Source organism: Salarias fasciatus, chromosome 19 (assembly GCF_902148845.1).
Source record: "Salarias fasciatus chromosome 19, fSalaFa1.1, whole genome shotgun sequence".
Lineage (NCBI taxonomy): Eukaryota > Metazoa > Chordata > Actinopteri > Blenniiformes > Blenniidae > Salarias > Salarias fasciatus.
The window spans coordinates 15,077,302-15,100,886 of NC_043763.1; the positions used below are offsets into that span (position 1 = coordinate 15,077,302).

Consider the following 23,585-nt stretch of genomic DNA (forward strand, 5'->3'; position numbering starts at 1 on the left):
GTGGCTATATTTATATTTATTTCCACAGCAGCGAACCATGACTAAAGCCGCTTCACATTCGTATCACAACTGGAGGTCACCTCTGATTCTAGTCTCTGTATTTCAGCTGCGTTGCAGTGTTGCTGTTGCGAGGAGAAAAAAAACTTTGCTGCGATATGAATTACATTAACTTGACCATGTAACTTTTTTTTCTTTTCATCCTTTTTCAACCTTTTTTCATTTGCAGGGTTGTTGGAGCCGAGCTGGCGTTGAGTGACAGTGAAGTGTTCATGGACTGACAGCACTACTTTACAGCGCAGTCACACAATTCACACAATTAATCAATCAACCAATCAATCAAATTTTATTTCTGTAGCACTTTACAATAAAGTGCTTTAAACAAAACCATAAAACAAAGCAGGATTTTTTGTTTGTTTGTTTGTTTTTGTTTTTTTGCTATGGACGGTGTGTTGCAGGTTATTAAAGTCGTCCAGAAGAGCATGTAAAAAAGCACAGACAGAAATGAGTGCAAACAAGAAAAAAAATGAGACCGCCATAGTCGGAATTAAAAGCTGGAATTAAAAGCACAGGACCCTACGAAGGCCACACATTGTTAAAATCTTCAACAAGTAAGAGGGATTCAGGCTGTTACAGGCATTAAAAACAAACAATAGGAGTTTAAAATTGATTCTAAAAGTGCATTATTTTCATTTAATCTCATGAGCAAATATATCTGCAGACCATTGGCGTAAAAGTGAAAAGACAGATTGCAGCTTTTTTTATAATTGATCCCAGGACTCGGATGTGGAGCGAGAACAGAACCGGGCCGAGGATACAACCCTGTGGCACTCCACAAGGGAGGGAAGCACATGAAGAGCAGAGGTCACCAATCATTACAGAGAAGCTCCTGTCGGCCAGGTGTGACCTGAACCACCGGAGACCAACGCACTGCTCCAGGCGAGATACAGGGACTGCATGCTCCACTGTATTCAGTTTAGACTTCATTAGTTACCTTGACATAGATATTAAAACAGATTTCAAGATATAGTGTAGATTTTCTACAAGGGGTCTGTGTTCACCTGTGTTGACCTTGACTAAAAACTTCCATCCAGAAATTTATGAATTGTGAAGGGAAAAGGACAATTGTAGGATGTCACACTTGGTCTCATGAGAGCTGTAGGTTCATTCTAAATCATAAAAAAAAAAAAAAAAAGTGGAAAGTCTTATACGGAGTTTTAAAAGCCAGCCTAACATTATATTGCCGGCTTGGCTGGAGTCAGCTCGGGTTCATTTTCTGAGAAAAATAAAATCTGTTCAACCCTAGTATATTTTTTATGTGGTAAATTCAATAAATCTCTATAGATTGTTGAATAAAACCTGAAGGGGAATTTTTGGCCACGCCATTTCACCTTTCTCTGCAGGATTTTTGTTCACAACACATTACACTGGGCACAGTTGCATGAAATGAGAGAATTGTATAAAAGCATTCCCACTGGGCCCAGCTGTGGGGGGAAACCTCGACTACAAAATAAAATGTGTGGATTGGTGACAAATTCCCTGGGAGTCAGGTTTAATGAAATCCACAGGTTAACGCAGCAGGCTGGCTTTTCCCTGTTTAGTTGCAATCTATGCCTCTGCCAGTTTCTCCAAACGCTGAGGCCTTGTGTGAAGTGTAACAGCTATTTTAACTCTGTATTTACCTTGAGACGAGCACATGACTGATATATTAAGTGTCTGGCATTGCTGTAGAGTGTGTGTGTGTCTCGATTCCACAGTCGAGAGTCGCACAATATTTACTTTTTAACATTCACTCATGTCACTGAGTTGCAGATTAAGCTAAATTAATGTTGTGTATTTAAAATAAAATGAAGAAAAGTACATTTTTCCAACATTTCCGTCTTTTCAAGTTGGGAAATCTCATAAAGATGTCGTCGCTACTTCACTTTAAAGTTACTCGGCCGTGGTCGAAGCGTTGGTCCAAGCGGACGCTGTCTGTCGCCGCAGCTTCATGAGTGGAGTAGCGTTCGTGTCAAAACGCCATGGGGCTGAGAGCAGGGCTCAGGATGAGGGCAAGCTGGAAATCCCAGATGGGGAGTGCAGCAGAGGCGGATTATGACTCTGAACATCAAATTGTCTTATGTAACACGTTGCAGTGCAGAGGACAGCCGCCACCAGCTGTTACGCAATCCACTGTTGATCTGGCAAGAAGGGGACATGGCTGCACATGTGTGCGCGCACACATAGACACACACACACAAAGACTTAAGCATATGTAAATATGTAAACACAAGTATTTATTCAAATGAAAAAAGCTTTTGTGGCTATAAATGCAGGGAAATCCAGATGCAAGAAAACGGCGCATAAACCCCTCGAATTCCCTACTTTTCCGCATGAACCGTTCATAAAAACAAATCTGCTCTGAACCTAAGCTACAGGTTTCCACCAGCTTTCAGAGTTTTTATCAAACTCTGGAGCCATCGGCCCCGTTAGGCGCGGTTAGAGCCGATGCGCCACTCCAGCAAAGACACGAGGAAGATTCCGAACACCGAATTTCAAAGCCGATGGAGGAACAAAAAGGTTCACAGATTATCCTCTGATGGAAGCATTTCTACCAGAAGCAGGGATACTTTTATATAAACAGATTGGATCCCTGATAAATACAGAAATAAGTGACACAGAGAGTATAATGGCGCCCATCTGTTTGGAGTTTCTATCTTCTTCCTGAGCCTGTTTTCTACAGATTCCTCCAACAAAACGCATCCTGGATAGGTTAATTGGTGCCTCTCATACCTCACTGTGAGTAACTGGATGACTGTATGTCTCTCTGTGTCGAGACCTTTCCATGAGGTTAATTGGGAAAGTCTTTCACAGAGATTACAGAGGCTAAAGAACGATCATATCAAGACATTTCATGAGTCTCTAAAGGTTTAAAAAAAAAAAAAAAAAAAACAACTCAGTTTTCTTAATGATGATAACAGATGCCTGAACCGGAGTATTTCTCTCTTAACGGAGCGATCCCATTTGCCACTCGTGCATATAAACTTTAATGCCAGCTATAGGAGGAAAATGTTTAAAAATAAATGTAGTGAATATCAATGAAAACACGTCTGAATAAATACGTCGCTAAGCAACAAGCCACGGCTATAGGCTTTTGGTTATTATGTTAATGCCAATGAAATGACTGAAATGAATTGTTTGATTTTTCCAGCAGTCGAGCTACTTCAGAACATCGACTGAATGGGACTTCTGCATATCTGATTAAAAACTAGAGGCCTCGAATCATATCTGTAAACGCACAAACTTTATTGTGGTCTTCTGGATTTCCTTTGCAGGAGCAGAACGCAACTATAAACACAAACACACCAAGTCTGTGTGATTAGAATATCACAAATTTACTTGAAAACCATCAAGAGCAGCAGGTGTCTTGTCGCACAGTTATCGTCACACTTCACTAACGCCGCCTTGTCGAGTCTTTGGCAGATAGCAGGATCTAACAGTCTCTCGTTTCTAGAAGCCTCTTGTATCTTTTTTGCTGCTCGTTCCTGACATTCTTCCACGGTGATGTGTTCAAAACTCTTTTAAGTCCGCAGGAGTCCTTTCTCCAGTGGTAGATTTCATCTCTCTTCAAAGGCTTTGCAGTTTGGATTTAGGTCAGGACTCGTATGGCTGGTCACTTCAAAACAGTTCAACTCTCGCTTTCTTCTGTTGGATGTGAACTTCGGCTCAGTCAGCTTCAAAGAGCTAAGTGCTTCGCCTGAAACACATCTCTCCGGCACTGACAGACACTTTTCGCTCTAAATGTCGAAGTGATCTCCCGACTTTCCCAGCACTGGTGGCAAAGCCACCCAACAGCATGATGGTACCTCCACCGTGTTCTGTTGGATTCTGGTGGCTGATAAACTGCGTTCTCAAAAAGCTACGCTGACTACTGAAACCTTAGAATAAAGATTTCAGATGGAAAAATTAGACAATCAACCTCCTTTTATATCATTTATCAGTTCATTTTATAAATTAGGTGAATCCCGACAGGAAGATACAGATGAGATGATTATTAATTCTTAATTCTTTACTCCACTCAAGGAAACCTTTGCACATTTCATGCAATATGTTGATGTTACCAATTGCCAATAACCTCAGCCAAACACTATTTCTGCTCTCAGTCACATGCAAGGAGTGAATGGGCCACAGCTGTCTTCTAACTCAGCAACAGTCTGCCTCTTGCACCACTAGGACCTGCGCTCTCTTCCTCTAACTCGTCCACCATCTGCCTCTCGTAGCGGCGGCGGCACTCGAGCAGCCGCCACTCACTTGACTCGACGCTGTGAAGGGAAGATTACAAGTGTGATCCACATCGGGCTGAAAACAAGAGCAGCAGACTGCTTTACCCAAGTTAAAAAAAAAAATATTTGTTCATATTCTGCTAAACTTGAACGATAGAGAATATGTAAGAAACAATACAAATCAGCTGGTTTCTAATTAACGAATCACAATCATTGCATTCAATGACCTGAACCAGGAAGGAGCAGTATGGCCGTTTACGTTCAGAATGCTTCTGAACGCTGAGCGCACGATGCACCGACAGGCGGAGCGTGTCAAAAATGCGTGCAAACTTGATATGGCATGTGGACGCAGAACTACTCACTGGATTGTGTCTGACAGATGGACAAAATAATACACTCTTTTCATTTAGTGAGGTTGACCTTATGCGGATGTGTTCACCATCAGAATACACAAGTTTATACTCGCAGATTAATTTACCGCACGCATCTGCTAATCCTTGTTTATTATTGCTTCAGCGTTGGAAAGGAAGGTGCCGATCTGCTCACTATTTGGCAGAGATTATCATTATGAGAGAGATCTCTGCTCTGCTGGCAGCCCACAAGTTTAATATGCTGAGGTTTTATTATCAGATATTGTTTTTGTTACGTTAATCCGCCAACACTTTCAACTCTGTATATTCTGTCTGTGTCCAATTCTCCCATGGCAGACAAACACAAAACCCTCATTTCAATAAATACTTCTGTTCGCACGGGGCTGGAAACACACAATTAACCTTTGTTGATCGTTTGCAAACAAACCAAAACCATTAATTAACTCACGTTAATGCAAACTAACTTTTGCATATACGACGCCTGTGGGTGGACTTACATGTTCTCCTCTCTTGCTGTTGTTATTAATTAAATCACAGTCAAACATTCACCACTGAAAGCTTTCTGGTATTGTGGGAAAACCAAGGGTTAAATAAAGCACCAATTAAATCTGATTCTAATTTGTTCACTGCTCTGAGGAGACAAGAATAAAACCTTTTGGAGATCAGACGATACATTTGGTAGCTACTAAATAATGCACTGCAGACATGAACAATAAATATTACCAACATTCGTCATCCTGAAAGTGAACTATGGCTTAAAAAAAAAAACGACTGATCTTAAAGCAATAGTCTGAAAAAACAGTGAAAGCTTTACAGAAGTTGTTTAAAGAGAATGTGACTATTTAGGAGTGATTCAGTCAAAGCTGATGCTTCATTACAACAAAGACTTCATATATCTGGATGGAGTTTCTAAATAAATTAATAAGAATGACAATAAGAATAAGGAAGAAGAAGTTGACGATGATTCAATCAATAAAGACAATAAAAGAGGAAAACATCTACTGAGGTGAAAACATTCCATCGGCACTGCGTTGATCTCACAGTAACTTAAACGTGAACATTCCCATCATTTCTATTTTGAATAAACATTAAAAGTTGTGCTGTGAGTTTTCAGTAAATAACTGTTAAGATCACTAAAACTACACTGATTTTTGTGCCGCATACATTAAGGAATTGTCGGTTGAGACAGTCCAGCTGGCAGAAGACAGGAAGCGCACGGAGCAGTGAAAGCAATGGACGGCTCAGCACATGGGTTCTCAGTGGGCGTTGCCGACCCCTCCGTTGGTCATAGTCAGTTTGCTCCACCGCCTCTGGCTGAGGAGTTTGCGATTCTGTTGAACCTTTAGCCGAACGTCGAAAACCTCCTGGATGGCTTTCTTGAAGCAGTGAAAGTTGTAGTCGATCAGTCCTGCAGAGGACAGAGAATCAAAAGAGGGGAGGACTGATCAAGGTGTTTTAGTTCCATGTGTTCACTCCTGCTACACCACATTTTAATGAATTATTTCCCTGGAATAAGCAGAATGTAGTAATTATCATGAAAAAACAGACATGCAATGAATTTTGATTTGTGTTTTTACATAAATATTACTGAAGGTGCCATCTGAAAGGTTTTCGCTGACAATATTATTGATTTTCTAATGTGTTTTCCAGCCTGTAAAGGTCAGTAAAATTGCTCTTTAGAAGGACTCTCAGTCCCTTCGTGTTAGAAATGTATTTATAATTCTCAAACAGATTCTGACAGAAACCACGACTGAATATGTGTCACTTGTCGCGACTCTAAATGAACAACACCGCCTAAAGCTAATGCTCCCTCTGTGTTTTCGTATTCCTGACATGGTGCTCTTTTGGTTAGACAAAAAAAAGAAATGTGAATAATTCAGACATGCTGGGCTACGCATACCATTTCTTGCATAGAACAGAAAGTGAGACTCTTAAAAAATTTAGTTTATCTCTTTTTTTCCCCAACAGTTTCCATGCAGAGAACATCTGAACTGCCCTCCAAGTCTGATATCTGCCATGTATTTTTGCCAAATGAAGGTCAGGATTTTGTAAATACGGGCAGGTGGTATTTTGAGTTGAAAATATAGTCAAACAGCTGTCGTGTGAAAGAAGTCATGAACCGACGACCCTGTTTTCGCCTCACGGTCAGTCGAGGACGGCTCCAGCGCTCCACGGCTGTACGACAGATGAGATTTTTCGACGATGAATGGATGGAACCTCACTTCTAAGATACGTTTTATCTCTACGAGAGTCTGCTTATCTCTTTCTCTTGAATTATTCCTCATAATGTTAAATGGCATTCTGTGGATTTTTATGCAAGTGGTGTTTTATGTTGCTTTAGATCATGTTTGTATTATAACTTTTAATCATTTCTCACCAGGAGACGAGGACAAAGATACAAGAAAAGAAAAATATAAGAGAAAGAGATATGAAAGCCTGTCTGACCCAGATGCCAGTCTCAAATATAGCAGGTCTGAATTTAATGAATGATGCACTTGAAAGCCTGGCTTGGTATTTTTTACTTTTTTTTTTTTGTTCGATATAATTTGGAAAAAGACATTAAACTCAGTTTACCAACAGTCGTATTAATGGCGGACGACAGATGATGAAGCATTTCTAACTTTGTTCTGAAAGTCAGGGAAATGTATCCGACTTCAAAGTTGCTCTTCAAGTGAGACTCCCGAACTGGACGTGTTGCTGGCGTGGCTGTAAAGTTCCGGCGTTCGGGGCTTGGGATATTGCGGCTTCACACTGTGGCTCCAGCTCGATTCAGCCGCAGTTACAAACAACTGACTTTGATCTCGTGATTTAAACGGCCCGTCAATGCCGTTAAAGGTTGAGTCAATCGCTGCTAAAAAAAGGGCCCGAGAGGTCGGCCGACAGAAGTGGAGAAAAAAGCTGATTCAAATCTGGAAAATGCTTAAAGACACGTCTCTTCATCACTGTCTGGTCCAGTAGCCTTCGGTGAGGTGGTGAGCTCCCGCTCCAGGGCAGCGCAGAGAGGTGGGTCTGCGTCTTATGCATTATGAAGCATCCCATCACCTTTTCTTCTGAAAGAAATAGTGTATTTTCCAAAGTTCTCCTGCTATTCTGCCTTCGCGCTCCTGCTCATGGTTGCTGGTGAACTTGAGTTTGAGCAAAGAATTTAAAAAAAAAAAAGTTACTGAAAAGAAATCTGAACACGTTATGCAACTTTCAGCATCACGTGACTTCATGTTTGACGACATCTAAAGAGGCTATTTGTTTGTGAGAGTGTCAGAAAGACAAAGACTACAAGGTGATCAACAAAGCACTTGATTTTCTTTTTTTTTTTTTTTCATGAGTTACACGGCAATCAAAATGATCACATTTTTCGAAAATTTGAAACTCAATGTGAGAAAAAAAACAAAAAAAAAAACACAAATGAAGCCCAGAAGGAGAAGTCGAGCCTCAGGTACAGGATGCATTGACGGCAACAAAGGAAAGATAAAATCTGATTATCACCAAGACATGTTAGATAAAAAAAAAGTGGAAGAAAAGTGCAAGAATACTGAGGTTGAATGTGAAGAACTGCGCACAACAATGGGCCAAAGCTTGCACTGAGCAGAACAAAGGTAAAGTTAGAGTATATAGAAGTGTCTTGATCTGAATCTGGAAAAAAGATGAAATGCGCTGCTGCACGAAAAATTCACAGAAACTTCAAGAAGCCTGACCGAATTCACCGCTGAGTGTCGAAACTGTCAACAGATGGGTGAAAGAAGCTTCTCGATCAAGGCAGACTCGATGCAGGTCTTCGGCCAGTGGCCATGTATTTCCAAAGGACTCTTATCTGGCAGTTCAAGGTGACAACGAGGGCATTAAAATAAAGTTAGGCGCGAGAGTTTAATTAAATTAAAGTTTAATTAAAATGTGTTTGACATCCCACTACATCACCTGTGTGTTGACTTTAACTGCGTGTGTTAAATGTTAAGTTTCCAAATGCACATCTTGGTAAGTTAACCAAGATTAAATCTAACTAAATAAAAGTCTAAAGAAAATAGAGTTTCACTTAATGAAGGAAGAAACAGTGAAAATGACTAAAAACAGCTTGCAGCTCAATAACTTTGTCATTCTCTTAAATACTCTAAATCTACAATATTGGTTCTTTTGCATACATTTGCAAATATGTTTTTTTTATATATTTTGCAGCACTCCCGATAATTCTGACAAGCGAGACAAGTTGTTTTGAACATTTGTGCATCTAAATTATGCAAATATACACAAAATGCTAATACGCGCGAAATGGCGGTGCTTGAATTATCTCGACAAGGACAGATAACAAACAGAGATAAATAATATTGCGGTCTGTTTATCTCAGCTGAGCGGTAATACAGTCTGCTCAGGTAATGAAAGGGCCTTGGAATGGGTGAAAAAATGTGCATTTCAGCAGGAAACTTGCGTGCCGCTTCCACTGCGACCTTACGTCTGCGAGTCTGAAATATTACATTCATCTGCGAGCGAACTCGTGCCGACAGTTATGCATAAAAATGTTCACCGGCTTTTGAAGTGAAAAACGGGACGGTCGTGTTGATTGTTGGATATATTGAGTTAAAGCTGTTAACTTTTGGGACTAATCATATTTTTGAGAAAAAAAAAAAAAAAATCTCTGGATTTTATATCAAACCTTCAGAGGAAATTTTGATGAAATGTTGGGAAAGTTTCCAGGTCTGTCAGCTGAAACCAGCCCCGGTATTTATTACATCTTTTTACATCACGGTCACCGCGGCGCAGTTCATGTTCTGCATCTTAATCACACTGACACTGGCGTGACGCGAGACGCCGCCTGTTAACGGGACTGACCTTTCCTCCCGAAGCTCTCCTTGCGGAGGAAGCAGACCATCGCCAGGAACTTGGTGACCTCCTTCAGGTACATGACCGTGGTGTTGTTCAGGTGGATGATGGCCATGGATTCGTTATCATACGGTGAACCAGCTTCGCTATTGGCCAAGCTGGAGGAAAACGAGAAAGACAAAGTTACTTCATTTCCAGTTATTGGTAGAATAATACAGAACTTTTTTTTTTTTTTTATCTCACCCATAGATGCAGGAGATGTCAATGACCACATCAATCATATCGCAGCTCAGTTCGTACGTCTGCATGTCGACGGGGCTGCTGTCAGTCGCAATGTAGATCTTACTGACGACGTCAAACAGGAAGGCTTTTTCGATGCCCGAATTCTGGCAGGGAGAAGCAGGAACCGCAGAAAAAGAACGGCCGAGTGCCAGTCAATCCATTTTTTAATACCTGTGCACGGCTTCGGTGTCAGAGTGTACCATACATTCAGACGGTGTACGCTTCTCTGAATGTATGGTACAATTTTATCAACTATTTTGACAGATCAGTCAGATTTATACCGTATTTGTAGAGTTTTATTCACCAATAACTGCAGATTTATTTCCTTCCACACTTTGGTCCGTTTCTTTTTTTCTCTCTCTCTTATCCACCAATATACTATTTTAGCCACTCGTCCACTGTTTCATTCAGCCACCGCAGGAGTCAGGTCACTGTGGTCGCTGCCTATTTTCTGCTCTTGTTACGAGTAGAAAAGTTGGGAACGGTCGAAACACAGCGGAAAATCACTCACAGAAATGAAAATGTTGAGCAGGTTTTCCAGCGTGGGGAGCTGCGGGATGAGCTTCTGCACCACTTTGCTGAAAGCTTCGAATATGGAGTGGTCGTATATACTGGTTAAATAAAAGCTGGAGGGAATCAGGGAGATCGGAGAGGCTTCGTTAACAATCTAACTCACAGAAATAGGTAATATTAAACACATGTTAGAACTGTGATAACTGGCATACAAACCACATTGGGTGCAACTAACTTTACTCAGGATTTATAAATAAAAAAAACACTTTGCGAAAGCTAAGAAGTAACTCCCACCTCAGAAGGATCCGTTCCAGACTTGCGTCAGCCAGATCGTCGTTGGCCCGTTTGTGGATGTCCCTCTGCTTCTCGATCTTGTGGTCGTCTGACAAGCCGTCCACTTTGTGGATGAAAACCTCGAAGTTGATGTCCGGGTTGACGTTGTAGGCCCTGGTGACAGTGAGATGCAGTCGACTCAGAGCCTCCACGTAGTCATCCTGTCAGAGGAAAGGAAGAACAAAATCACAAAATCGACTTCAGTACAGTTTTAACATTCTATATGACAACGGGAGAAAAAAATGGTTCAGTCTCAGCAAACACCTGCTAAATGCTGATTTTCCACAAAATTCATGCAGTGGTGTACGGTATATTCTTAACCTGAGAGTCGATGACAAATATCAGCGCTCCGGTGCCTCTGAAGATCATTTCATAGTCGAATGTGGGGTCAAAAAAGTCGATCTGGCCGGGGAAGTCCCAGATCTGGAAGCTGACGAAGGAGCTGCTGGACACGTCCTCCCTGCAGATCTTGTTGGTGCTCTCCAGGAACAGCGTCTCGTTGGGGGACATCTTGTGGAAGACCACTTTCTGGATGGAGGACTTCCCGCTCCTCCTCAGGCCCATCAGCAGGATCCGAGGTTTGACCTCTCCGCTCAGAGAGTCGCTGAAACGCAGCACTGCACGACAACAGAGGCACGGACAGGCTCAACACTTTCCGTGGTGACTGCAGCTCCACACGACACACACATCTGATAAATCTCTTCATTTTCTGCATGGATCTATTCTAAAATGTGATCTGATCTACAGCCGAGTGACAAACGCAGTACGCTTGATTATAACTATATGCATAATAATGCAAATGAATGAGCTGAAGTAGAGTCACGAGTTTATATTATTAAGTAATGAATCACAACACTGGTCCATGAACGCAAAGTACAAAAACACCGTCTGCAGGCATTTAGTTTAAGGAGGAGCCCCCACAGCACCTTGGGTCTGGTTTCATTTAATTTGCTCTGCAATTTTACATCTACAAGGCAAAATATGTTTAAAAATACCATCTGAGAAAAACACTACCTTACCTAGACAAAAAAAAAGAAAAAAAAGAAAAAAATCCAATTTTCTTACTGATTTCAGAATATTCTGCACTGAATGTAAAACACTTTGACTGCGCAGGAATAAAGGAAAAGGTCCAATCTGCATTTAATCTGCACGTCAGACCTGCGTGAAGCTCCCTGTGGAATAAATAACTATTCTGTAAATTTAGATATATGAAGACAACTAATGTATTGAAACAAACGCCGCATGTGATCGTATTTAATAAAAAGCATAGAGGTTAATGAGCAGCATATGCCAACTAGATGAAGTCCAGAAGTATCCAATCACCAAACTCTGTAGCAAACAATCAGTCAATAATAACAGATAAATACAGTTCAACAGCAGTGTGTGAAGAAAAAGAACTTCACCGGTTTTGCTGGAGTGTGGATTTGTGTAAATGGAAGACCGGACAGTAAGTGAAGGTGTTGAAAGTAAAATCTACTTACCATTTCCTGCACAACACCGTGCCTAACGCCTATACTGCATCTATTCTCACAGCTCAGTGCGATTCAAAAGGCAGAGTTCAACTTTTCAGGATGCAGACTCTAGATTTAGAAACATGAAATGTCAACATTTCCTCACAAAAAAATACTGCCTGAAGACTCATGCAGCTGTCAGAGGCCATTCAATCACCGCGTTGATTAGTTTCTGAAGGAAAATGTACAGAGGCTGTTTGGTGGGTAACTCACCGCCTGGATGTTCACCAAGAACCAACGACTGCAAATATATTCCCTCTTTTCTATTACATTCTTTGCAGTGGTATATAAAAGAGCAAGACGCCTTGGCTTTAGAAGACAGGCGTTATTCACTCAAAAACAGTTCTATAGTCTTAACTCGGCTGTTTGATGGACCAAGTTAAAGAGAAAAGGGCTGAAAAACGGAGCAGCCAAACACAACATGAAATCCCAGTCTGACGCTCATTCGGTCCGATGAGTTTCATTCAGTTATGTACCCCTTCAGCTCCGCACTCACACGGGGGTGCGTCACAACTCAGACTTATTGCCGTCCGAGGTAAAGGATGATATTAAATCATTTCCCACTGGAAAGTAGGTTTTGCCTGGACAGAGCCCCGCAACGACTCTCCTCACCTTAAAACATAAGCAGCTGCCATTCAAACTTTTTTTTTTCCTGTTTCGCTGAAATATGACAAAAACTTGATCCCAGCAGCTTGCTTGACTAAATTATGACCTTTGAATCGCCGCAAGGCACATTTGTAAGCGCGCAGATGTCACCCGCTCCGAAAACCTTTCCCTCGGCAACAATAAAATCGAGTGATTTACATGCCGATCACGGGAAAAGTAGTAAAGCAGCCATATTGACTTGGAAAATATAGAATGGAGTGATGATTTTAATAATGCGGCCCGTGGGACAAATTTACCACTGAGAGCTCACTGTTTTATTAATAGAGGCGGACATTTGACAACAATAATGCAGCAGTAAAAATCTGTACATCCCGTTGCTATGTCGTACTAACATGTAAGCCAAACTCTCCGAGCTGTGAGGGTGAATTTGTGAACACATGGATGCTGAGAGCTGAAAGAAGTCGTGCTAAAATACGAGGCCGCGGGCTTTTATCAACATTAGCCTGAAGAGAAACACTGACAGAGAGGCTGACAGATGTTTCATATGATTTGCTCCAAAAAGCACTTTAGAATGCTCAAGGAAACTCAAGGAAAAGCTAAAACGTGGGAAAAAGAGGACAGTTTTTTTTTTTTTTTTACATTTCACTGCATTTTAGTAAAAGCATCTTCACAAATATCAACATGTTCAGGTTGTGAAATGGTGAGATATTGAATTTAATGCAGGTGCTTTAAATGCACTCATCCATTTTTGCATTAAAAAAAATGAGGATCTATCTTTAATTACAGCTTTTTGGTGCGATTTGGATCCCCTCAGGATCAGTTCTGGCTGTGTATATTCCCCGAACTGAAAAGATTTTGGCAAGACCAGCCTTACCTGGTTTGATCTCATGACACATTTAGACAAGAAGTACATTAAACTGCAATGTAATCCTCCCAGATTACCTCTAATAAAACCTGCAGAAGCTCACTTCGAGATTTAATTTTTTTTGCCAATTCATTGCAGTTAAGCTAAGCACTCAGTCTCATGAACATACAAAAGGAAGATCCTTGAAATTAAAGCAACAACCAGTTCTTGCCGTTAGTTCTTGATGATAGTGTCTCATTATGAGGTGTGTGTTTTTTTTGTTATTGTTTTTAATGAGCTTATCTAATTTTGACAATCTCACAGCATACAAAGAAAACAAGGTATTTTGTGTAGTTTGGCTATTTCATGCATACCTTCAAATCACATGGAACAATTCCATTCACATCCTACTATTCTACGTAAAATTCTGTTACAGAATATACTGCTAATCAAACACCTGATCAAACAACGCCTCAATACAGTACAACATGACTCTTTTCTGAAAGAATAAAAACCAATACTAATCTTTCAATTCAACTTATGAAGCATGAACTTTTCTAAAGGTTTACTGCTTTCTTCAAGCATTCCCTTCATATTCAAAAGGCTTCACTCGATAATCTACCTCCATACTTTTTTTTAGATGGGAATATAAATCTTCTATAGTATCTGTTGCATGCTTTCATTCCACCGTTTCACTAAAAAAAAAAGAGCCAAAATTCAAAATAACTCACAAATTTATACTGCATAACTGATATCTGATATTGTCAGATTTGCACGCTTTAGTGTTGGAAATAGTTTAATTTCAAGACTCCATAATGTTAAATGGGAGTCTAATTAAAAATGTTTTGGGGGGAGGTAAACCAACAAAAAATAAATATTTGTGTGTCAACAAAGTCCTCTGATACATGAAGCCACCAATTTGCTTCAAATTCAACAAGACATGTAATTAGTTTGTATTACTGGAATTGTTTCATGACAACAGCTGTTGATCCCCTCATAACATGCTCATTAAAATGCCTTGTGATCACAGTGATGTATTATTCTCTGTGTAGTGGACAAAGTAAGATTACTTGGATGTGGGCCCTGAATCAACTGCTTCTCTTGGTTTGAGAGGAATAAACAGCTGCAGCAGCAGGATTTCCGAAGTTTTACCTCCATGTCATCAGTTTGTACTTCTGGGAGGGACAGCAAGTTTTTCCTCAAGAACAGTTTTGGAAATTTTACTAAGAATTGGAGTAGTGCTGCGAAGGCTGCAGGATCACAATGGAAAAAAAAAACTACAAGGTCTGGCTTTTCTAATCATGACTTTCTTTATTTATTGTGAAGAAAATTAGAATTTCACAGGAAGTCAATGGAAGAAAATGAATGAGTTGAGTAGAAAAGTAATATATAATAGATGTAAGCCCATTTTTTAAACTTTCTGGCAGAAGGAGGGAGAAGTTGGCCTTGAAGGTGAGAAATAAGCACCTTTTGTGGATTCTATTGTCACGAGTGCTGATAAAGTGAGGGGACTTTCTTTCTTTTTGTCTGCAATGTTTGTTGTTGTATCTGCAGGCTGAGGAGCAGTGAGAGTTTTTTTGTGTGGGGGGTGTTTAGTTCGTGCTTTTGGGGGTAAAGTTGTCCTCCAGTGGCGCAGCTCTCTTTCTACCCAGTAACCAGCGCGCGCCGCCGCCGGGGGGGACGCTGCAGGGCGCCGCGGGCCGAGCTGCGGCCGTGTCGGTATGTGACCTTCCGCGGGCTGCACCCACCTCCGTCCTCAGAGCCCAGCTCGGCTTCTGAAAACGCCTCCAGGTCGTCGTCGTCTTCGTCGTCGTAGTATCCCAGCGCGGAGTCCTCCTCTTCCTCCTCCTCCTCCTCCCCGCTCGCCGCGCGCTGCCGCTGGCTCGCCATGCCGGTGGCTCTTCCCCCGCCGTGTCGGTTCTGTGTTCAACTTTCCCACACTGTCACCTAATATGTGGGAGCCATGCTGCTGAACTTTCACCTCCGTGTCTCCGGTCCCCGCTCGCGGCGGCCGGCCGGGAAGGGGAGGGGAGGGGAGGGGAGGGGAGGGGAGGGGAGGGGAGGGGAGGGCCGCTCCGGGAGCGCTGCGCTCCGAGCCCGCAGCTCCGCCGCGGCTGTCAGCCGGCGGCAGGGCCGCAGCTGGCGGATCAGGGACCCGGGACGGAGAGGGGGCCGCTATCTCTAACTACACTGGAACAAAATCTTTATTGTTAAAATTACTATTTCTTTTTTTAATCAACTCAACATGTGAAAAACAGGAGCGGTCTGCAGTTGGTTTGTGGACAACCACGGTTAAGGCAAAAGCGCTCACTGAAGACCTGTGGCTGTATCTGTGGGGCGACCTGTAGATCAGAGTGATGGAAAGACCCAACCTGGAAGAGTTGGAGTTCATCACTAGAGCTGAAATGGCGAAAATAACAGCAGAGACACTCCAATAGATGATCAACAATTACAGGATGTGTTTGACAGCTGTAACAGCCAGTAACGTGTTTTCTATCAATTGAGAGAGAAGGGTATGAATAATTTTGGACATGCCACTTTTTGTTAGAGTGCAAATAAAACCTGAGATATTTTCCCCCCACAGTGTGGTGCTTCTTTCACATCATCTTGTTATCTTTTGGAAGAACCCTCGGTCATTTCCGGTCAAAGTTCAGAGGTGACCTGTTCAGAGATGTAAACGTTGACCTCTGTCTTGTAAACATTCCACTGTAAACAAGTACATTTAAATTCTTACACAGCGTGCATACTCTAATTGTACTTGACACAAATTGGCCAACACTGACACCTGCTGCACATTTTGGAGACTCGTCTCTTCTTCCATAGTCCCATCTGGAGAGGAGTTGTAGTAATTAAATTTGACCACTTGGGGTCAGTGTTCACCTACTCTTCAACAGACCCCCGGAGGAGCGTCACTGCAGCTTTCAGACACATATTCCTCAAGTGTTTGTGAATTTGTTGTTCAGTCCTTTGGGAAATGTTGAGAAGCACATCCTAACTTTCTAACCCATAATAGTCAATGAATAAAAAAATAAAATAACAAAATCACACAAAACAAACATGCAGTTTTCGATATTACCACAAGTCGGCGCTGTATTATCCATGGGGCCGGAAGACGAGGTGGCCGAGTGGTTAAGGCGATGGACTGCTAATCCATTGTGCTCTGCACGCGTGGGTTCGAATCCCATCCTCGTCGGATTTATTGTTTTCTGGGAATATATCTTTCCGTGAGGAAGCACACTATCAACCGAAATATGCTCTTAAAAATATGCCAGAATCCGGAATACTCGTGTCTTGTCTGGAACGTGACCTTCTGAAAATGTATTCTAATGTGTCACGTGTTACTTCGGTTGTTACGGAGCTACTGATTGCATCAGGGTCACTCAAAGGTAAATAAATTGTTACATTTATTTATTGAAAAGAAAGTTATTAAAAAGACATTAGGTTTTGATTTTATTTTTTTTTTTGTTTAATGGTTTGTTGGTTAAATGCCTGCTGTTGTATATCCAAAATCGACATATCTTCCTTTAAACGGATTTTCCAGAGAATCAATGATACTTTCGCTAAAGAACCACAAATGAAATACTCTATTTAAGCTTAATTTTTTTGTGGACAGACACAGACACTGTTTGAAAAACCTAACACTTTATATATTTAAATTAAATGAGTGCAGAGAAGAAAATAAGTGCAAAGCAAGTGGATTTTTTTTTTACAAGCACATTCAGTACAATACTGCAATGATTAACAACAGCGTCTTTTTGAGGAAACCACTGGATCATTCACAGTAGATGTACATTTGCTAACATTTAATTTGTTTTAATTTCATGGTGCCAGGTTTGTTGCAATCTCCAGTTAGTGCTTGAACTTGAGTGTTTGTTTGATGCAATCTACACTAATCTATCTCGTACAATATTAGACAATTTAAAAAAACAAGAAATATATTATTCTATATGCATTTGAAACAAGTTAGTTATGAAGGCTCACAGTCCAGCACAAAAAAAAATCACACTCACACTGAAACTTAGAGTAAACAATCATTTTAATAACTCATTAATGTTCATTTTGTCTGAGGAACCTGATATATCTGTAAAAAAAAAAAACAAAAAAAACACATACATGTGGAGGGAGAACACTCCACACAAAAACCTCTCCATCCTGGTGTCAAATCCAGTGGCTTCCTATAAAGGCTTTCCTGGAGCTGCTGGTCTAGATTACCTCAATGATCAATGTAATAGTTTGGAAAACCAAAAACTTTTGCAGACACATCCTCACACACACACACATCATACCTTACAAAAGCTGGAGTTGCTTCCAGGCTGCTTGTAATTCCATAGATTTTATTACTTTTATTTGACATGTGCCAATTTACTTTTGACAGTCTTTGAAAAGCTTTAGCTCTTCTGCTCTCCCACATGAGAGGGTCTCAGACCCCAGATTGTGACCCACATTTCTACAAAAAGACGTATGCTAAAGATTTTTATTTCACTCAAAGGTTCTAACCTAAAGTGTCACCATCCCCACATATTAAATATTTAAAAACTGCCCCATTAAGCTGACCGTCAGCATTTCTGGTAAGAATTGAGATCATACCAAAAAGGTCATAAAAAGGGATCAGCTTCAGCTGCAGACCCACCTCATTGACTCCTTGAGTTCTGTGTTATTTAGCTTAAGTACAGTAAATTAAAACTAGATGTAGAATGTACAGTAATGCACAGTAAAGCCTTATGAGAGCTCAACGATAAAGTTTAAAGCGGTGCTTCAGTTCATGTCAGTTGCAGCCCCATTTTGGCTCCATATAAAACAAATACGCTAAAAATATCAACTGCAATATATACAAGAAGATGGAACATTTATGTAAAACGATCTTGATAGTTATCCCCATCAGATGCAGACGGAGGCCCGAGAACGTGAACGTCTGTCCTGGTCAGTCTGCGATATGGTGAGGAGCAGTAGTCTTGATCTCAGACAGCGTCGTACTAAACCTCCTGGCCAGTACATCCAAGACAGGAATCGAGGAAGTTTCGTATTTAGCTGCGTCAGAGTGTCTCCTCACGCAGAAACAACCCTTTCGAGAGTGTCATTAGTCTTATTATCCAGGTTGTGTTCCTGCTTGTGCGATCGCACCGATTCAGTAGGTCCTAAAGCGTCGTCGTCACGGTGCCCTCTTTAATTTTCTCCTTCTTGTTTAAGCTCACCTGGCTGCCCAGGGTCGGATCAGTTCTCCGATACTGGGACCTGGGCGGCGCGATCTCGGTCAGCTCGTGCTGGTCGGCGAACATGACCCTCTCGTTCTCGTGCCGGACCTTGACCAGTTTGGCGATGCGTTTGCCGATGAGGTAAATCATCTCGCAGATGCACATGAAGATGCACAGGGCGCTGGACACCACCATGAACAGCATGAAGATCTTCTTCTCCGTGGGCCGGCTGATGAAGCAGTCGACGGTGTTGGGGCAGGGCTCCAGTGAACATTTGGAGAGTCTGGGAGAAACGAGCAGAGCAAATCAGAGCCAGCAATGTTTTCATTTGTTATCTGAAATTAGGATTAATCGCATACCTGGGCAGGTCATATCCATGGTAAATCCGATACAGTATGTAGAGAAACGCAGTGTCGAATCCCGCTTTGAAGACCAGACTCAGGAGATACGTCCACCACAGGCCCCCTCTCTTCTTGCCGGGGTTGGCGTACAGGTGGGACCCTTGATGCAGCTCCACATATTTCCTGTCCTTCCCCTCGCGGAATTTAACATGGGCCATTACCAGCAGCGACGGGCAGGTGACGAAGATGAGCTGCAGCGCCCACAGGCGGATGTGGGAGATGGGGAAGATGTGGTCGTAGCAGATGTTGGTACATCCAGGCTGGACAAACACAGGCAAAGGCTTAGAATCAAGAATAGTGGAAACAATGCGTTTTATGATGACTTATCTGACATTTTACAATAACAGCGAAGACTAAACTGACGACTTTAAATAACCAGAGGCTCTCTCAAGGGAACACATGAATAAACTGTCATTAAAGAATGATTCTTGCACCTCAAAATGAACTTCTTTACAATGAGATAGAGGAATGTTGAGCCCCAGTTACCGCACTGTTCCATTTGATCTTAAGATGAAAAATCTGAAATAACACACTGATAGTGGACGACTGCCACAGTTGTGCTTTTACACGGCTGATTTCTGGCTTTTGTTTGGTGAGTTTACTTCATTCGAAAGGATCTGTCTTTTTGGTTTACCTTGAAAATAACAAAAACTGATGATTCTATTTGTGTCTAGAGTACAATCAATCCAGACCCGCCTTTAGTGGCTCAGTACAGTTGAAAAAAGCAAACTCATTTATTGATGTTAGGACAAAAATATACATGCTGAAGTCACTTTTAAATGCTTGTATTAATGTGGCAGACAGCTCTTAGGAATTCTTGTATCGGAGAACTAATTACAAGACTCCCAGTCATGCATTTCCTATAACTCAGTTAAAGCCTGTCTCATTTGACTCTCCCTGTCTGGAAAATTCCGACTCTTTCATCCTCCACACCCTATGTTAATAACTCAAGCTTCACTCTTTTTAAAAAACTTCCTCTCATAGTATTTCTCTCTTTTTTTTCTTGCATGTATCTAATGATAAGGGCCATACATTCCAGTACGCCGTTCACCGGCAAGTAGTAGAATCAGGTATGAAATTTGGCCAATTGACTCCTTCAGAACAAACGATGTCCATACAAGCCTCACCTGCCGGGTATTGCACACAAAGTCTTTGCTCTCGTCGCCCCACACTCTCTGCGCCGCCACCACAAACACCATCACACGGAAGACAAACACCATGGACAGCCAGATCCTCCCGAACGCCGTGGAGTACTTATTGACTCCACTCAACAGACTCTCCAGCCCCGACCAGTTCATCCCTGCTGCTGTGCCGGCCTGGGAAAATCACTGAAGTGCCCCCTGTGAGGAGAGAGAGAGAGAGGAAAAAGAAAAATAAGAGTCGTTTCCTCGGATATCACTTTTGCTCCACAGAGGTCAGATACAGACTTGCTGTTGGTGGGGATGAGCCACACCTTGCTCAAGCCAACAAGTCGCAGACTCAAATACACGCATGGGCTTGCATGCAAATCACTCATGCCATCTGAATTGCGAACATCCTGGAGGGGAAAAGAGGTAACAATAAGAAACAGTTCATTTCATGTCTGAAGTTGTGCAACTGCATCGCAAAACACCAAAATCAAGATCAAGGCCTGCTGACTTTTCTTCAGGCTTGTTGATGCCATGCCAATTAATGAAAGGGCGTCCTTCATTAGCTGTAATATAATATCGACCGGCTTCAGAAACTCAAGTCTTGTTATGCTCGGAGTGGAAAATTGTTGTGGCTAAGTATTGTGTCAGCTGGCGGCCAAAATAAACCGAGATGCACAATCATGCGCGTTAGTGTAATGTGGGGATAAATCGCCCGTAGGTTTGAATGTGCGGATGTGTGCGATGGCGTCTCTCTTGCATTAGGCCCCATAAACAAAATCACGGGATGACAGGAAGATCCGGACTCACTCCCTCAGAAAAACACACAATTCTGGAGAAATCCCCTCAAAAAAACGGTTTTCAGTTTTTTAATCTGCCATCACTGCTGGCATACTAATACAATACTAATACATAATTTTTCTTTTATGGGTTATTTTTTGATTTGTTTTCTTCTACTCATCAACATCCCAAAAGCTAACCTGCATATGTTAAAAAAAATGTAAAAAAAAAAAGCATTTTAGAATACCATCATAGTTTAAGAAAGACCTTTTTTGGGCTTTTTATGCTAAGTGGCTACACCAGCTGAATCAGTCGTCTCAAATCATAAACCACTACACACACGAAAAGCCGCCCTCAGTTAAGTATACACAGTCTGTATTTGGCAGCTTTCATTATAAATGGGCTGTTTTAAAACTGTGTTTGTATAAGCTGTCACATCTAGACCCTTGAATTCTGAGAAAATTCATACCTGAGGTCACTGTAATGTAAAAAAACCTGTACCCAGCATGAGTACTACAAAGAATAAAATACTGAGGCTGGAAAAGCTGTGAAATAATAATAATAATAAGGGCATCTTTACTAAAAGACACTGTTTGAAAGCTGACGAGGGTTAGTGTTGAGTTCAGGTTGGGGTCAGATACAAAATGATATATTTTAAAGGCACAAAAGAGCAGGAAACAGGACCCAAACACATGTTGACATGTTTTTTTTTTTAATGTAAACAGCACTGCAAAAACTGTAAATCTAAGCAAGTACTTTTGTCCTGTTCCCAGTCAAGACACGTAACATCTGTGGTAAGAAATTAAACAACATCACCAAGCAAATATGAGTTTATATATCACTGAGCTAGAAACTAGAAAAGCAAAGCTATTTTCAGTTTATTTTTGTCAGAGCTTTTGTTCTCCAAAAATAATGAGGAAATGCGGATATCTGGATACACAGAAGGAAATATGCCATCGTCATTATTGAACTCCAAAGTTACAAAACAGGCTCTTCTTGGTTAATCGTCAGAGGAGATCTTTCAAGAGAAATGAAAACAATAAGTACATCATCTTAAGAGAAGAAACGCTGCCAGAAATACTCAGAAAATATGACACCTGTAAAGTTAAGTATGGCTGCTTATACATATTGCAAACATAGTCTGCGTGTTTATTTTAACATGAATGCATTTCCAGTCGGATCACCTGTGTGCACACAGCTGCTCTGTGTTATCAGCACCACTGTACGTCTGAATGAACGCGGTAGAAACGCGTGTAGAGGTCGTGCAGTTCGTGAATGAAGCAGCAGTCCAGTATAAACACAACCCCGATCATATATCTTCCGGTGGTTTTTGAGGTTTTTGTTACCTAGTTACTATACTGTGTCTTCACTCGCAAACAAAAAAAAGGAATGTAGACAATCAGTCAACAATTTCCTCCTGAACTCTCATGGTTTCCACTGGAACTAGGAGAGATAGTTTTACAGAGGGACTGAATCTGTTTTATGGAATATATAAAGCAGCAACAGAGGCTCTAATTCATGTTAATCTGAAGAATGAGTTCAACAAAACACGAAAGCTTTTCCCCTGAAACTTTACTGACATTAGTTGGAATCCAGGAGAAATCAAATCCATATGGCTTCATTAACACTCTCCTAAGGCCTGTATGGTATCCAGTATAAGCATAACTGTGTTTAGAAAAGAATAAACTATTTGGATTTCAGAAAATCAGCCAAGTCTTAGAACTCTTAACTTTTTCTGAGTTAGCACTCGAAGCTCTGGATTTACCATTTTGTTACTGTCCTCACACTAAACTATTATCAAACATACAGTGCTCAAAGACATATATCTACATGGAACACCTGGTTTGATATCACAGGAGATCATATTTGCCATGAATAGTTAGTTTTTTGTCGAAAAAAGTGAACTTCAGAGAGACACACAGCACCACACCTCAGTCTTTGTGATGAACACCACATTTTTTTCCTCTGATTGCTCAACATATTCACCCACTTTGTGTCTGAGTCATCATGGAGGGGAGACTTTCTTCTCTTTTTCTGAGGGAATACCAGTGGTTTCAATAACTGTTGGCACAGCAAACAACTTCTTCCCTTCCTGTTCTGACTGAGTCCGTGGAGCATTTTAACGCTTCGGTCTACATTGTCTTTGTTTTAACTCCTCTGTCAGGACTATAAGACAGAGTGAGATTACTGAAAATGACAGACATGAAGAAGCTTACCTGATGCTGAAGCCTCTGTCAGACGCTCGAGTCCACACCAGCAGGAGAAGATCAATAAAAGACAGCAGGGAAGTTACTGAGCGAAGGGGAAAACTCTTCTCCACTCCTTGGCTGCTTTCTCTTGCCTGCCTCTGCCTCTCTCTCCATGTCCTCAGAAATCCTGCCAAACCAGATCCAGCAGCTGCTACGTCATGAAGCACACACACACACACACACACGCACAGACACATGAACACTCTCTAGGTTTGCATGTCCTGTCTTGTCAGCTTGCGAGGAAACAGGGGAGACTCCACACCCTTTGAGCCATGTAAAGCTACACCTAATAAATAAGTAAAGAAACA

The 23,585-nt window shown here is 41.4% G+C and overlaps 2 protein-coding genes and 1 non-coding gene across 5 annotated transcripts; 1 reads left to right on the forward strand and 2 right to left on the reverse strand.

The window, feature by feature from the left end:
• Nucleotides 1-3,183: 3,183 nt before the first annotated feature.
• Nucleotides 3,184-15,534, reverse strand: rragd (ras-related GTP binding D). The gene is made up of 7 exons (XM_030116277.1): nucleotides 15,277-15,534; nucleotides 10,889-11,184; nucleotides 10,529-10,728; nucleotides 10,233-10,347; nucleotides 9,683-9,825; nucleotides 9,449-9,597; nucleotides 3,184-6,038 (listed from the first exon to the last, which is right to left on the reverse strand). The coding sequence occupies exons 1-7, from the start codon at nucleotides 15,416-15,418 to the stop codon at nucleotides 5,887-5,889; spliced, it is 1,197 nt and encodes a 398-aa protein (XP_029972137.1). The 5' UTR covers nucleotides 15,419-15,534; the 3' UTR covers nucleotides 3,184-5,886.
• A 1,105-nt stretch (nucleotides 15,535-16,639) lies between these two features.
• On the forward strand, nucleotides 16,640-16,721 carry trnas-gcu (transfer RNA serine (anticodon GCU)). Its single transcript has one exon. It is a non-coding gene; the product is annotated as a tRNA-Ser (tRNA).
• Nucleotides 16,722-17,232: 511 nt separating this feature from the next.
• Nucleotides 17,233-23,565, reverse strand: LOC115406326 (gap junction beta-4 protein-like). 3 transcript variants are annotated; one of them, XM_030116280.1, is made up of 5 exons: nucleotides 23,245-23,565; nucleotides 20,575-20,658; nucleotides 20,249-20,461; nucleotides 19,080-19,381; nucleotides 17,233-19,003 (listed from the first exon to the last, which is right to left on the reverse strand). In XM_030116280.1, the coding sequence occupies exons 3-5, from the start codon at nucleotides 20,417-20,419 to the stop codon at nucleotides 18,664-18,666; spliced, it is 813 nt and encodes a 270-aa protein (XP_029972140.1). In that variant the 5' UTR covers nucleotides 20,420-20,461; nucleotides 20,575-20,658; nucleotides 23,245-23,565; the 3' UTR covers nucleotides 17,233-18,663. The 3 variants fall into 3 exon arrangements, with proteins under 3 accessions (XP_029972140.1, XP_029972139.1, XP_029972138.1); XM_030116279.1 differs by having other exon boundaries at nucleotides 20,549-20,658; XM_030116278.1 differs by lacking the exon at nucleotides 20,575-20,658 and having other exon boundaries at nucleotides 23,245-23,561.
• Nucleotides 23,566-23,585: the final 20 nt, after the last annotated feature.

Coding starts and splice junctions, on each gene's coding strand:
- rragd (XM_030116277.1), bottom strand. CDS start 15,418: ATGGCGAGCCAGCGGCAGCGCGCGGCGAGCGGGGAGGAGGAGGAGGAG. Junction 11,185..15,276: donor GCTGGGCTCTGAGGACGGAG/GTGGGTGCAGCC, acceptor GTTGTCGTGCAG/TGCTGCGTTTCAGCGACTCT. Junction 9,598..9,682: donor GACATCTCCTGCATCTATGG/GTGAGATAAAAA, acceptor GTTTTCCTCCAG/CTTGGCCAATAGCGAAGCTG.
- LOC115406326 (XM_030116280.1), bottom strand. CDS start 20,419: ATGAACTGGTCGGGGCTGGAGAGTCTGTTGAGTGGAGTCAATAAGTAC. Junction 19,382..20,248: donor TTGTGTGCAATACCCGGCAG/GTGAGGCTTGTA, acceptor GTGTTTGTCCAG/CCTGGATGTACCAACATCTG. Junction 19,004..19,079: donor CATGGATATGACCTGCCCAG/GTATGCGATTAA, acceptor CGTTTCTCCCAG/ACTCTCCAAATGTTCACTGG.